General features: G+C 40.3%; 1 protein-coding gene across 1 annotated transcript; it reads left to right on the top strand.

The window, feature by feature from the left end:
- Positions 1–8,799: 8,799 nt before the first annotated feature.
- Positions 8,800–11,633, top strand: LOC146313914 (uncharacterized). The gene is given in 6 exon segments (XM_084738199.1): positions 8,800–8,814; positions 8,816–8,979; positions 8,981–9,045; positions 9,048–9,095; positions 9,582–9,815; positions 11,476–11,633. Coding segments are annotated over 6 exon segments (684 nt in total).
- Positions 11,634–16,307: the final 4,674 nt, after the last annotated feature.

Genomic DNA, 16,307 nt, shown 5'->3' with positions numbered 1-16,307 from the left:
ATTTTCTTTTTTACTGAAAATCACCATATTGCGATTAATTGTGCAGCCCGATTAAAAAAAATAAAAAGTATAAGTTCTGATAGTTGGATAGTTACAATGTGAAGAGAAAATGTGAGCATTTAAATAAAGAAAATGTGTACGAACAGTCAGTAGAACGGGAGTACCATTGAATTTGGTTTGTTTTCAAGGCGGAAGAGCTGCAAAGTTTCCCTGTATAAGATTTCAAGAAACTGAATATGGTTCCGTTTGAAGATTTTGTCTCTTGAGTTCCGTATAAAAAGTAAAAAAGAGGCGTTTAATATTTAAAAAAAAAAAAGTTAAATCAAAGCACATCAACTAACACTGAACACTGCAGGGTGTTTTTTCTTGAGTATAAGTTGTTGTCACACATGTCAGACGGAGTAACCAGGAGAAAAAAAAGAATGCATCCAAAGTGAGGCAGATCTGGTGCAGTTCAAATGTTTCAAAGAGCAGAATCAATATACAGAAAGGCTTACAGATGGCCAGGCAGGCAGGTCAGAACCAGAGAATCAGTCAAACAAACCAAAACCAAAGTCAATTTGAACAGGCGGGAAGTCCTCCAAAAAAAAAGTCCAACACTGGGGAATGGCTTGGACGCTTGACACAAAGGATGAAGACGAACTGGCAAAGTAAAGAGGGAAACACCAGACTAAATACTCAGGGAGGCTAATCAGGGACAGGCAAAACCAGGGGTGGAAAGTAACTAAGTATCTGTACTTTACTTGAGTATTTATTTCTCTGATAACTTTTCACTTTTACTCCCTACATGTTAGCACAAATATTTGTACATTCTACTCCTTACATCCTCTACATCAAGACCACTGTCAATCTAAATGGATGGAACAATAACACAAAAAACTGCGCATCATGCAAGACAGACATACCCAAACAAAACAGAGAGGGAGACTCTACCACGGGAAAAAGGTGAGGTGCAAGTAGCTTTGCACAGAAACAGCCAGTAGAAATGTTCGGAGGATGACTTTACTTTTTCACTTTTACTGCAGTAAAGAAGTTGAATCCACAGGGGATCCCTGAGGGCCTTCTAGGCCTCCAGAGAAGGTCTACCATATCAATATTCCAAATGTTTTTATTATATTTGATTTATTTCATTCTAATTCTAATTTAAAGCTCATTTTCTATCAACTTTGCCTCAGAAATGAAAGGGTTACTGTCCTGAAAACAGCTAGAGTCATTGATTCAGAGTTTTTTGTTATTGTCTCCAGGCAGAGAAAGGTTGGTTAGGATCACCACAGTGTGTTTGGTTAGAAAGCGACAGGTGAATTAACCAATCATGTTTTGATTTGCAGTGAACCATCCCCTTAGACCTTCTCAAAGGCCAGCGATATCATGCTGAAGACGAAGCATTCAAGGCCGACACTGTTGTTAGGTGGCTAACTCGATAGCGTTGCCTTTTTCATGGCGGACTTTCGCAGCGTAGCGGAGCATCTGCAAAGGATTGTGTTATTTAGGAGACTGAAATTGCGTTCGTCCCTCAGTCTGTTAGAAAACAATTTTCAGACACTTGAATCTTCTTTTTCAAAGCTACTCCCAACAGTGTACAGAGCAGACAGAGCTATGCTGGTAGACAGAAATAATATAACTGGAGATCTATGCTACATGTAACTGTGTGTGTTGTATCTGTCTGCCTGCTTCTTATCCCAGCAAAATCTTTTTCCATTTTGCCGCATTTGCCTAAGTTTTGGCTGAACTGAAGTCCCAGCTCTAACAGTCACAGTTCACCACTGGTTGAATCAGTACTTAGACTTTTACCAGACTTTTTTTTTTTTTTTTCAGCATTAAAAAAGGCGGGAAAAAGACAGACAGGAAGTACAGCAACAGAAGCAAAAAGGAAGGCAAATCCTTAGTATTATTCAATTGTTATACCTTGTTTTAAACTAAGCGTAATGTGACATTACCTTACAAGTTTCTGGTGATACATACTTACATTTTGTGAGAAAATGACTGAGTGTTGATACTGCTTTTAAAACCAGATGTTAAATCATATATGACTTGACATCTTGCGTGACAACATCTTGGTGGTTTGATACAGCACACGTGACTCTAAAATCAGTATCAGCGAGTCTCTAGAGTGAACATTGACATGTTCATCAATATGAATGGATTTCATACACATTGGCTATTCCAAGTGTCCCTCCCCTCCCTGCAGATAGCATGTTTTTTGCATGACTTGGCACTCGCTGGAGCCTGAAGACCACATCGGCCCTCACTGACGGGCAGGTAAGACTGTGGCTTTTCCTTTATTATTAAATGTCACAGCGAGACAGCATTTAGACAGAGGTTATCTCTTACCCGGAGAAAATTGAAACTGATGTGTAATGATGTTCCTGCTGACTGTGAACTTTTAACCTCTGATGGTTGTTTATGATGGCAGGGAGGAGTGGAGTGATAACTACTAGGAGGAGGAGGAGGAGGAGGAGGAGGAGGAGGAAGAACTGAGCGCATTCACACAAATATGAGTAGTATAGCCTATATGATTTCATACATTTAGCTTGTTAAATTAATATTTATCAAAGACTAATTGAAAAATGTCTCCTGCATAATTCTTATCAGTTCTGGGAAGGTGGAGATGGTGGAGGCGGTGGTGACAGTGCCCAGCAGGTTGCCATCATTTGGTGCTTGCAAAGCAAATACAAACATGAATAAAACCAGGAGGAAAACCAAAATAAAATGTATTTAATTCCTGTCAAAGTTTTGGACAGTTTACGTCCCTTGCTGAAGGACACCCCATGGATTGCGAGCAACTGTAACTAGAACACAGATCAGTCGCATGCTGATTCTTAAAAAATGACTTTTATCATGCAAAATATTCAGTGATTGCTTAAATGTGCCTTGTTATAAATCTTAGAAAAATAGTGGCTTTTTACGGTCTAGCAGGTGGCTGTTGCTGACAGGTAGATTTCCTGCACAGAGAAAAAGAGAAACTCCATAATTGTAATGTCTACTCGCTTCTTACTTGTCTTTACTTTTTTTGATGTCTTTAAATCAGAGGATGGAAACAGCATCACGGTACAGTGCAAGCTTACAGCCGGTGAAATGCTGATTCACACAAGAACACAATGAAAAACTATTTAGACGTTAAGACCAAGCACTCACGTTAGGTACACAGAAATCCAGTTAGTTAGCGAACCTGTCAGAGCCAGTCTCCATCGCTAATTCCACATCTGTTGAATCGGCAACTCTATGATTGGCTGTGACAAGTTCTCATGAAAAAAATGCTTTCACCGGGTGCAAATTTTACCAATATTTTAATAAACTTGAGATAGCAGTCTGGCAGGTGGCTGTTGCTGACAAGCAGATTTCCTGCACAGAGGAAAAGACAAACTCCAAACTTTTAATGTCTTCTCACTTTTTACTTGTCTTTTTATTCTGTCTTTAAATTGGAAGAGATGAAACATCACACTACAGCACAAGTTTCCAGCCATGCAAATGCTGTTATTGTACAAGGACTCAACCAGCTGCTGATGTTAGCTACACAGAAATCCAGTCAGCTAGTTAACTGGTCATAGATAATCTTAGAGATGCCAATTAATTATCATAACATCTAGTGAGAAAATGTTTTCACAAATTTCACTAATATTTTGTCTTTAAATCAAAAGAGATGAACAACATCACAGTGCAGTCCAAGCTTCCATATAGAAACCAACAGCTCATGTTAGCTATGCAGAAATACCTTTAGCTAGCTAACCTTCCATAGCTAATCTTGCTTTCGCTTGTGCAAAGATAAATAGTTTTACTTACTGTCTAGCACAGGGGTCTGCAACCATTACGGACATTTTTGGCAATAAAAAAATAAAAAGAAATTTGTCCAGAGCCACAACAGTTAAATTCTCTCTTTTCCATAAGGACTTTTTTCTTTCTTTTTTTTTTAATTTGGCATCCATCGATGGAAGAAAACTCGGCACTGCCAGAATTTAGAGGAAAAGCCACCAAGCAAAACTTTCAGGAAAAAAAGAAGAAAAAAAGCCACACTTTACATTGTAAAAAAAAAAAAAAAAAAAGAACTTGAGACAACTCAAAATTTCAAGTACTACAATAGAGTTTTGAGTTTGGATCCCAACTCAAACATTATAACTGCTGACCTATAATCTTTAGTTAAGGTGATTTACTTTTATTCTTTAGCTAAACTTGAATCTTTTAGAAATTTAAATGTCTTTCAAAAAATGGTCACAGTGAGCTGTAAACCTGATTTATCATTATTTATAGTATTATATTATTTATATACTGACAATGAAATAGTGAAAATATAAAGAAATTAAATATAATTCACTTCTGCTTCAATGCATTTACTTTTTTTTTTTTGTTTTTTGGGGGATTTCTAAAGCTCAAGCATTTTAGTTTATCTAAAGAAGAAAAGGAAATGATCTCAACAAAAAGTAGTTGGTAAAACTTTTGAGAAAGTTTGAGTTGAGCTAAAAACTTAAAAATCTATTGTAAAATGTTGCCTTGAACTTCATAGTATTCTCAACTTTTTTGATAAATGATAAATGAAAATTAAAATGTAAGAGGTGAGGGGCTAAAGATCCACATGTGGCTCCAGTGTCACAGGTTGTAGACCCCCGGTCTTGCAAGTAGCTGTTGTTGCTAAGTCGATCTTCCTTAAAGCAAAAAGAGAAACTCTAAACTTTTAATGTCGTATTTTACTTGTCTTTTTATTTTGTCTTTAAACCAAGCTTCCATCTGTGAAAATACTGTCATCATAGAAGGACAAATTAAATTTAGAACACAATCTGTTATAAGTAATCTTACAGACAGCAATTCATTATCATGGCCTCACTGGGTGCAAATTTTGCTGATGTTTTAATAAACTTGAGATAAATAATCGTACCTGTCCAGCAGGTGGCTGGGCAGTTGGTAGAGCTCCATGAACACTTTTTACTTGTCTTGCTTTTTTCAGGTTATACTCTCCTTTTAAAGAGGCAACAGCAGGATTACACCAATGAAGTCACCCGATCAGATCAGGTTCTACCTTCCTATCTGTCAGCCTGCCAGGCTTTGAGCCCCGTGCCCCCACCACGCTGCCACATCCACTCACTCATTCACTGCACAGTATGAGCAGCCCTCCAACAATTTATCAAGTCTCAGACAGTTGACCAAGTCCAGCTTGCCCGGGCAGGCAGGCAGGCAGCGGAGCTGATGAAAAACGAGGTGATAAAAAGCTCTGTCAGGAAAGTGGGTCAGCCTGCTCCCGAACACAGAGGTTAGAGCATCTGATGGTCCACGCCGCTGATAGGCCTCATAATTAATGAACCTGTCGGCTTAATGCTGTGTGAGAGATTTATACAGCACGCTAATCCCTCCATAAATGATCCAGCACTTTACCCAAACCTCACAGAGCACACTGCTCAAAAGTGCTGCAGCTTTTCCCAATCAGTCAACTTCAGTGAATTTTACCTGGTCATTCACTTTTGCTTTGCCCTTTTTATGTAGACACATACTGGTGTTAGAGGAATGTGTGTTTTACAAGGAAAAATCCTAATTCCACAAAGCACACATGCTTCACTTCATCATCCCTAAAAGACAGCCCCATGAAAAGTGCCTTATCAAACCACTCATTCTTGAGAACTGGGTCAGAACCATTTTTACTTTTCAATTATGCTGGGAAAATCTATTTTAAAACAGTGGCTCCCAATCTCTTTTTCCTCTGAGCCCACCCACACTTGTATCTGGGGAAAGCTGAGCCTCCCCTGGCCGATACATATGTGAACATACACCAAAGAACAAGTGATTAAAGTCCACAGGACCGAGAGATCGACAAACAAGTCGAATTTCAATGTGGCTGGTTTATTCATGCATGAAGGACAAAAGCAGGGTGCAGAAGATGCACGCTTTTCTCCTCAGACAAAGGAAAGTGAGAATCTTATATAGTATCCTGGTCTGTACCCTCGCATGTGTACCTTAATGCCTGCAAGGGCGTCTAAATGTAAGCATCATGGCGCCACCACCCTCCAACAGAAAACATCAGTCATACTGTTGGGTCCGTATGTGTCAGATGTCTAAAACATGCAAAGAAACCATTGATCATATACTCAAAACACAGAACCATGCATGCAAAAAGTACTTTACCACCTTACAGTACATGCTTTTTCTTTTACCAACCCAACAATGATTCATTAACAGAGTATTAGAGGTCCCAGAGTCATGGCCTACTAAGTAGCCAACTATTTTTACCTGCAGACAAAGAAATGTATCCTTTTAAAGAATTTTGTGCACAGACTTTTGTATAAACTGTGATTTTAGTTAACTAGCAAATCTAACTTTGATGATCCAGAGTCTTAGTGACCCCTTGTAATTTCTGGGCGGACCACAGGTTGGGAACCAATGTTTGAAAAGCTCAACCTTTTGGCTTGTAAACAGGTAACGGGACAACCACTAGGAGTTGACAAAATGCTACTTTTTTTTTTTTCATTTCACAGCACAGTCATAGTGAGTAGTCATTTTACTTTTTAAAGTTACAGGGCTACAGAGTTGACATCAAAAGGTTAAGCAGTTTCCCTGCCTTTTTTAAACCAGGAAGTGAGACAGGGGTGCTTAGGGTATAGCTAACCCTTTTTATGCCAGATTAAATCATATTTGTGTAACAATCTCATGGAACACAACTTTAGAGGGCCATTCCATTGAAATGGATTTTAAAACAACGATTATTATAATAGTGTATTTTTATGTCTGTTTTGTCAGTAGATATTGTCAGTTTTAGATTTTGAAGGCTTTTAACACATTTTGTTTGAAGTTGTGAATTCTTGTCTGGCAAAAAGCAAGTTTAGAAATTTAAAAAAGTAAAGCAAAACCAAAACATTTCATAAATTGCATATATTACATAAATAGATAAAGAATACATTTTCACCAAAGAAATTGGAATTAGATTGTTGGTATGGATCATTTTTACTGTTTTTTTTCTTCTTCTCTTTGGTGGGACATGATTTGTCCCAATTACCAAGAATGGGTGAAACAGCAGTAGCAGGTGCTGCTCTGTGCTGCACATGGGAAATAACGTGTACTGAGTTTTAACAGAGTATATTGGTATTCATAACCCAGATTTATTGCGAACTCTGGATTATTACTGATGTTCCCTGAACCTGTGAGGTTTGAATATCCAGGCAAAGGATGAGCACTTTATGTCTGAATAGATGTTTTCATCGTTGTCATCTAAAACTTCTCACCGGTGTTAAAGGCATAGCCAGTAATTTCACCCTGTTGGTTATAAAAATGACTAACATAAACAAACCTTTTATTGTGTACTCAGCATTGCAGTGCAGATCGCAGTCAAGTGCACCCTGGGGGGCGTCTGCCAAAGCACTCTCTGTATTTTCATGGTCTCGCCTAAATGGGGACACGGGCTTGGATCAGAAAGAATACATTATCATGTGGGTGTGTTAGAGGCTGTGACAAACACGGCCACATTCACTACTTTTATCCCCCCTTAAACACAGGGCTGTCCCCGCCGTGGCACGCTGACAGTTTCCTGCAGAGAGTTTTCCCCAGAGGCGGCTCTGATATACTGCCAGGAGAGGAGGAAGACTCTTTTTAACCCTCATCCTACCAACATATTTAACTGACAAGGATTACTGAGTGAGGTCCCAGGGGACCTCGAGAATAGACTACTGTAAGAAACAACCATCCTGGCAAAATGTTAACCTCATTCTATTCAAAACATTATTAGTTATGTAATAATGTCATCTGGGAAAAAGACATTTTATTATTTTAGGAAGTTGGTTAATTTCCATATTGTTTAAAATGAAAATAGAGCACATGAGGAAATTTGTGTGCTGTCTGTTTCCTTCAAAATTACTGACTGTGTGTCTCTACGTCCTTATATTTTAAAGGACCAGTTTGTAGGATTTAGTGACATCTAGAGGTGAACTTGCAGATTGCACACACCACCACTCACCCCTCTTCCAAACGTGTAAAAGAAGCTATGGGACTCAAACTCACATAAGGCCTTTTGTCAGCCAGTGTTTGGTTTGTCCATTCTGGGCTACTGTAGAAACATTTGGTGCAACATGGCAGACTCCATCTGTAGATATAAAGGGTTCATTCTAAGGTAAGAAAAACAACATTTCTTATTTTCAGTGGATTACACAGGCACTGAACACACAGATGGTGGAACAGATTAACTACAACGCGAGGTTTCACTTTTGCCAGTGGGTGCTAATGTTAGCTAGCTAACCTTAGCTAGGTGGCACAGAGGAGGGCCTGACATGAAACAGGAAGATGCTGGTTAATAAAAATCATAGCCTATATTGACTATGTCTTATGATAATTGCAAAGGACCAGAGTGGCAGCAGGTTTTTTTTGTAACAAAGCAAGAGCACAACTGATATGACTAACCCACTGCGTGAAGACTGGAATCATTTGATTAAGCGAGTCAGGTCTGGTGTGGTCTTCCTTGGTTGGAAAGAAAACCTGAAGCCACACTGGCACTTTTTGTGGATAAGACCGGACACCCCTGGTCTATATGATGGCTGCTCCATCTTTTCCATGCAAATTAGATGTATTTAAGTAATGACGATCAATTTCCTGTCACCCTAAACTGCAATTCTAGGGTGTGCAATTGGCATTTCCCCCGATGGCAAAGCTTCTGGGCTTTTGTAATTCACAAGAAATGAGGAGAAGGCTTTCCAATTGACTGGCCACCTCTGCCATACCCCAGATCATTAGAAACAAATGGTCCCTGCTGATGGGGAGGTTGAAGGAACAGATCAACTACATGATGGTGACATTGCATCTGCACGGCCCCCTACTAGTGCTTGAAAAAGCCTCATGGTGCTTGAGGTTAGAGAATGACATGCTGAGAGAAGAGAATGAGAAACTGAAAAAACAATTAGAGAAATAGAGGAAAACTGTTTCCTTCTGTTAAATTTCCTCCAACCCTGACAGAGACCAATATTTCACCAAATTGACAGATACAGATGCTGTTTTCGTCATCCTGTTTTTGGAAGCATTTTGAGCAACAATATTTTTCTGAATGGACCATTCAAATTAAGCCCCTCTTCAGCCAGTTGTTCTTGAATTAATGAAGCTTAACCTTAATTGCAGCCACGTAGACCTTGAAACAAGATTTTAAGTGTCGCATAGGCATTTGTCCATAGTCAAACACTGTGATGGTCAATGATATAGTTGTTGGGTCTAAAATGGTTAATTCATCAGAGTTCTGTGAAACTGCGCCTACACGGGGCATCAAAAAAGCAAATCCTTGGTGCAAACGGCAAGGAGATACCTGCACACCAGTTTGGCTGGGCTACACAGTCCACAGGCTGAGATGAATGCAAAAATATTCTACTGAATTAAGACATGAGTGTTCAAATAAAAAGTGCTCCCAGTGCAAAGAAATAAGGTGAGTAAAAACAGCAGGAAACATTTTAATCCTCAACCATCATGAGTGCTAAAATGGTTCCCATCCCTACCCCACATATTATGATGGTAGAGGGGTCACTGGTTGATGGCCATCAGCCATGAGGGGCTGATGAACGTCCATCAGCCCAACCCTAACAGCCACAGTAACCGATGCTCTTTGTGACATTTTGTATGTTGGTCTGTTTGAGAACAACACAACCAGACCTCTTGCAGCTTCCTAACTAGGATAGAAGCTGACTGCACCAAGGTTGTTGTGTCAAACAAAGGGAAGCTTGACACAAAAAGTGATTTCTACAGCCAGTACAAAAGACGGACCACACTGAAGGCTCTAACAGGTGCGGCTCCCAATGGCAAAATTACCTTCCTCACTGACCTGTATGGTGGGAGTGCCTCAGACAAGGCAACAACAGCTGACTGTGAACGTTGGCTCCCAACCTGGGGTCAAGGGGGGTGCAAGAAATCACAGGGGGTCCCCAAGACTTTGTCTGCTCGGAGGTCCTCAAAATCAGACGTACACATGTCAACTGCAATCAAATTTTCAGGGTTCGTACACTGTTTCCAAAGTCAAATTCAAGCTTTCTTCAAGCATTTAAATCTTTTCTACCTTAGTTATACTAAATGACATATTTATATTAAAAAAATGTTATTTCACTACTCTTCATTGTATTAAATCAGATGTAATTGTGCTATTATCAACCAAAATTATGTTTAATTTTTCAGAACGAGTCACCTGTCAATATGTAAACTTGGCTTCCTATTAGGACTGAGAATTTTGTGCATTACCCTGATTTGATAGTTAGAAATGCTAACAATTGATTGAATGATTAATCATTAATAAAGAATAATATAAGGATCATTGTTTTTTTTCTCATTTTCATTTTTTTCATTTTTTTTGCCTTTTTTTCTTAATTTGAAAAAGAAAAAGTTAAAAGAAATGAAGATTTAAGTTATCCTTGAACAGAGACATGTATATTCTAACTATGGAAATAATTTAATTGATGTTTATTTTGGACTTGAATCACTTTTTCTTTTATTGTGTTTGTCCATGTGTTCGGGCTGGGGGGCCTCAACTTTCCTTAGATACAAGTACGGGGGGGGGGGGGCTCCAGGGAAAAATGGTCGGGAACCACTGATCTACAACCAGGTGAAAGATTCAAGATTCAATAATTTATTACCATCTTAATGAAACATTGATGATGTGGTTATGGCTTTGCAGTTTGGGACATTTTGCCAGAGGGAATTTTGCTGAACATCCCTTCCTTTCTTGCCTTTCCTTTGACGGTTAAACACAAGAAGAAGTGAACAACAACAGACTAATCTCACTGAATATTGCCTGGGTAGGGGGAGACAGGTGTGCTCTACCCCCCTGTGGGCATCCTGCCATTTTCCAGTTCTGTTGACTGATTTATGCCTGTTTGTTTTGCAGAAAACTGTTATTGAAATAGTAATACCACATAAAAACATGTTACTCTTCTTTATGTCTAGAAGTGTTTGTCAAAAAACATGTTATTATGTGAATATCCCCGGTGCTAGGCTGCTAGGAAACAATCTTTTAAGAAATGTTGTCAGAGTGTCACTGTTAACAGTGTTGGTGCTTCAGGGGCTGGCAAGATGATGAGGTCAAGAGGGATCAATATGAGTAGGTGACAACAGTTAGCCCTGGTGAGGTGTGAGCTGCCCTGGATCTGATGCCAGTCGTTATGAGTTTATTTTAGTGTCAGGGAGCCAGTCACCTCATCTAATTCCTGAAAATAGTCCCTACTGTCTGCTGCCTGCAGGATTGCCTTGGTTCTGGTTGATAATAGACTCTTCACCTCACTAATAATCACCAGATCAGGGCTGCAACCAACAGCTATTTTGTCAAATAATCTATTAATTATTGAAACAAATAATCCTGATTATAAATCACAAGACTACTCACTGGCTCTTATTTAGCTCCCAGCTTATTTAGCTTGAGGTTGTTTTATACCTGTGGTCACCAGTAGGCATGCTGCGATTTTTGAAAAAATCGATTTAAATCTATTTTTTTAAATACGATTTGAATCAATTTAATTAAACCATGAATCGCGTTGTGGCCACCAGGCCAGCAGAGGGCGCACTTGAGTTACGCTACGTGTGACGTGCTAGCGCCGCTCCAGCTAAAACAGGAAGTCGGGGTGCGCAGCGTGCCTATGCAGGTTATAAACAAACAGTGCAGCAGCCAGCGAGCAGAGAGCGAGCGAGAGAAAAGAAAAGCATGAGTCATGGCGGGGGTCGAACTCGAAAGCGAGGTTGAAATTGCGGATGCACTGAGCAATTTCAAGTCCGAGGTGTGGAAACATTTTGACTTCCCAAAGACAGTAAATGAAAAAGGAGAAAAGATAATAGACAAGACAAACACAATATGCAAACTATGCAAGAAGTTGGTTCCCTGAAAAAAAAATCCACTTTCCAGTCATTTGCTATGCAGGTATAAAGAGGATAAGAAAAAAAACAGTATTGTAAAAAAAAAAGAAGAGAACTGATACAATTATTTTTGTCATTTGCTGCTAGTTCTAATCTACTGTATTGAAAAGAGCATACGAGAAAACACTACAGTATTGTTAAAAAGGAAAAGGCTGGATTTGTGTAAGAGAAATAATAAAAATAAAAAAATCAGCCATTTTCCTGTAAATTTATTTTGTGTTGTACATGATTCGAATCGTGATTCGAATTGTATCGTGAACCCTGAATCATGATTCGAATTGTATCGTGAACCCTGAATCACGATTCGAATTGTATCATGAGTTGAGTGAATCGTGGCATGCCTAGTCACCAGTGTTGCCAACTTAACGACTTTGTCACTGGATTTAGTGACTTTTCAGACCTTTTGGTGACTTTTATTTCCGAAAATGAACAAATTTAGCAACTTACATTGCAAACAGTGTAGGGGTCTCACTCCTCTTGTTGTGCCATGCTGGCAGGCAGGAGGACGAGTCTGCATAGAGGGGAACCCCTGACCTGTGACAAATCTTGAGAGAGTGACCATTTAACTCTAAATATGATCTTGCGAGAGTTTTGCAAATCAGGGGTTCCCTTCTATACATGACCCAGGGGGACACTGCTCACTGAGGGGAGGGAATTCAACTGTAGTGAATCTCTATGTATCCTGTAGTTTGTAAATATGTAAATAGTTTTATCACCCTTCTTACTCCCTCCATCTGGATCTCTGAATTTGAGTGGTCCTATAGGCAGTCATCGGAGTGCCATTAAAAAAGAATTCATCTCTAAAGGAATCAGGAAATAAATGTAGAAATATGAACAATATGCTTCATCTGGTAAATATTTAAATAGTTTGATCTTGTAAATATTTTATTAGTTTGTTTGATCTTCTCCTTCCCTTTGTAGATTTCTTTTTTTTACTTAACTTCAAATATGATGTCCCTGTAGTGTGTTTGTGATGATCTGGCTAAAGAATTTACATGGCTAAAGGTGATCATCATCTTCACTGATTGCTGCAGCAACACAAACTTTATGCAAATACTGTGTGACGATGTCACCAACATGCAAATGAGTACCCAATATCATTTTGTGACTTTAGTGACTTTTGGAGCTAATGCTAGCTACTTTCATTGGAAAATAATTGGCAACACTGATGCTGACTAACACTAAAGATGAATACTTAAACATCATCATGAAAAATGTTTAAGATTGTGGAGTTCCGCCCCGGTCATGGAACAACAGATCAGCCTACCCAGTCTACATGTGTTATGTGGATTTGGAGAAGGCATATGCCCGGGTTCCACAGTAGACATTGTGGGAGGTGCTGTGGGAGTATGAGGTGAGGGGGCCACTGCTCAGGGCCATCCAATCTTTGTGCATAGAAAGTGGGAGCTGTGTCCAGGTTCTGGGTAATAAGTCAGACTCTCTTCTCTCTTCGCCTTATCACCAATTCTGTTCATGACTTTCATGGATAGGATATTGAGGCACAGTCATGGGGGGGAAGGGCATGCAGTTCAGTGGCCTGAGGATTACAAAGCTGCTTTTTGCAGGTGATGTGGTTCTGATGGCATCATCCGTCTGTGACCTCCAGCGCTCACTGGATTGGTTTGCATCCGAGTGTGAAGGGGCTGGGATGAGGATCAGCGCCTCTAAGTCTGAGGCCATGGTTCTCAGCAGGAAACCGGTGGATTGTCTACTCCGAGTAGGGAATGGGTCCTTGCCTCAAATGAGGGAGTTCAAGTATCTCAGATCTTGTTCTTGAGTGAGGGACAATGGAGTGTGAGATGGGCCGGAGAATTGGAGCAGTGGGAGCGGTATTGTGTCCGCTTTACCGTACCATTGTGACGAAAAGAGTTTAGTCAGAAGGCAAAGCTCTCAATCTACCAGTCAATCTTTGTTCCTACTCTCACCTGTGGTCATGAAGCTTGGGTCATAACCGAAAGAATGAGATTGCGGATAGAAGCGGCCGAAATGGGTTTTCTCAGGAGGGTGGCTGGCATCTCCTTTAGGGACAGGGTGAGAAGCTCAGTCATCCATGAGGAACATCTGGTAAGGATGCCACCTGGTCGCCTCCATAGGGAGATGTTCTCGGCACATCCAGCTGGGAGGAGGCCACAGGGCAGACCAAGGACTACATGGAGGGATTATATCTCTGCCCTGGCCTGGGAACACCTCAGGATCCCCCAGTCAGAGCTTGCTAATGTAGCTGGAGAAAAGGGTTGTCTGGGGTCCCCTGCTGGAACTGTTACCTCAGTGACCCGATTTTGGATAAGCAGTTGAAGATGGGAGGAATGAATGTTACTTATCTGCTACTCTCAACGACATTAAGAATGTATTGATCATGAGAAAATGTATAGAAGCATTACAGCTCATAATGTTAAGTAATATGGTTTGTTAAGATAGCTAGCTAGCATATGTCTTCATCATTTAGAGAGCCAATGAGCCTCTTCGTCAGATGCTCCAGAATAACTGATGTGCTCCCATGTCAGGCAAGCTCAATTTTGCAAATTCACTGCCTTTTTGGCTGAGTTAGAAATAAAATGCTCCCACTCTTTGGAGGTTTATGGTCTCTGAGGTGTTGCCATCGTGCTATTGTTAACTTCAAGTTATCTCTGTCATCCACCAGTGACTTTGCTCCATGTACAATAACCTAACCTCACTAGCTCTCCAAAACCTGGCTGGTACATAATTACTTTTTCCATCTTTGTTTAGATATGATTTTCATGTTTTTTTGTTATTTGTTTTTAATAACTCAGCCAGCACATGACATATCTTATTTAGATGTCAACTATCTAGTTGAGTTGTTGCTAACTTCTAACTCAGCTCAACCATGTGAATCATCTTTTTCATGGATGCCTGGATGCTACCCTAGATTATGTTGCCAGGGAGAACAGCTAAGCTAATCACTCTACTAGAAGAAAGAATGTATCCCCTTTTGTTGCTTCAATGGCCACGTTTCTGCTATCAGACAGAAAATGGGCCTTTTGGAGAGCTATGTTAGGACCAGTTTCCAGGAACCAATGGCTAGCAACGGACCATGGGGCAAGCAGGACTATACAGGACTACCCACGGCCTGAGGCAGAGTCAAGGGTCATAGGCAGGGCTTAACTGGCTTTGGACAAGAAGATTGACGCTGGTAGTTTAAGCAGAGATGTCAGCATAGCAGCTTATTTCTCATCCATCCAGTTTTATCACTGTCTGGACAGAGGATAATGTTCATCGACTAATCGACAGCATCTGCAGCATCTGCTGGAATGAGGAGGTGATTAAACATATAGTAGGAGAAGTGGCGATGTTCCACAGCTTATGCAGTAGGTCCTTGGTGCCAAGCTGGCATGCAGACTTTATATCGCATGATAGTCCAACTTCCCACTTGTTCAAAATGGGCGGTACATTTACACTGAAGTGGCATGTTTTGGGTGGATGTAACGCAAAAGAAGGGTTTCTGTTCCTGCTTTAAGCCAAAAGGTTGAAGGCCCAAGCCCATTAACACCTGCTGGCTCAAAATAAAATAAAGCTGTAGCTGAAGCTGAAAGAAAGCCCGGGTTCACAGCGGTGTTAAGTGGAAAAGGGCCATTGATGCTTCACTACAGACAGAAATGATTTTGAAGAGGTTGACAGGTTCCACCATTGTGGTTAGCTTTTGGGATCTGAAGGAGCATTTGGACTCACAAATAGCTATTACATCGCACGTGGCATCAGAATCAACAAGCAGATTGTAATTAAAAACGCGGAGCTCCAGGCCACACTTCACTCAGACTTGTTAAAAATAAGATGGCGCATCTCACCATTGCCAGTTTTTCTTTTCTTTTTTTCTTTTTTTGTCTTTTTTTTTGGATGAAGACACCGGGGGGGAGAACTGGAAGGAGCAGACAGGACTGTCCTGAGGGAGTTATTAGCAGAGCGAGAAGATTTAATTGATCTATGAACTGTTCAGTGGGTTTGTAGGTAATTGATCAAAGCAAGTTTGAAGCATAGATGATTCTGTGGTATTCTGCAAGAATGTAGTGTTTGTTGCACATAATTTAACTGGCAGATTTGTAATATGTAACTATGCCTGTCAGTGACAACATCATTTCAATTAGAGACTGCAGATGGAACAGATACCTGCTGCCTTCAGATGGCTGTAAAGAGACTCTCTAGAATAAAGGAAAGGCTTTCAGTATAGGTTACTCATTGTCTTGGATTATAGAGCTGTAAGAACCACTCATTAATCTTTATTCTGTCTCCCTGGCATTAATATCATAATCATAATAAAACTTACAGCTGGGTGAATATGGGCAGAATGAAAGTGGAAAAACAAGAAGAGCACACTCAGTAGAGTGCAGATCTCCCCAAGGTGCGTCTGGGGGCATGTGGGTGGAGAACAGGGAGTGCAGGGCAGGCTGAGTGTCTGGTGTAGATGGATGAGAGTAGTAGATGAAGGGGAGACAATATGCAGGCTAGATTATCAA

Source organism: Lutjanus erythropterus, chromosome 15, assembly GCF_056507025.1.
Source record: "Lutjanus erythropterus isolate fLutEry1 chromosome 15, fLutEry1.hap2, whole genome shotgun sequence".
Classification (NCBI taxonomy): Eukaryota; Metazoa; Chordata; class Actinopteri; order Lutjaniformes; family Lutjanidae; genus Lutjanus; species Lutjanus erythropterus.
The sequence above is the reverse complement of the archived record's forward strand: the minus strand, read 5'-3'. Positions and strand labels throughout refer to the sequence as shown.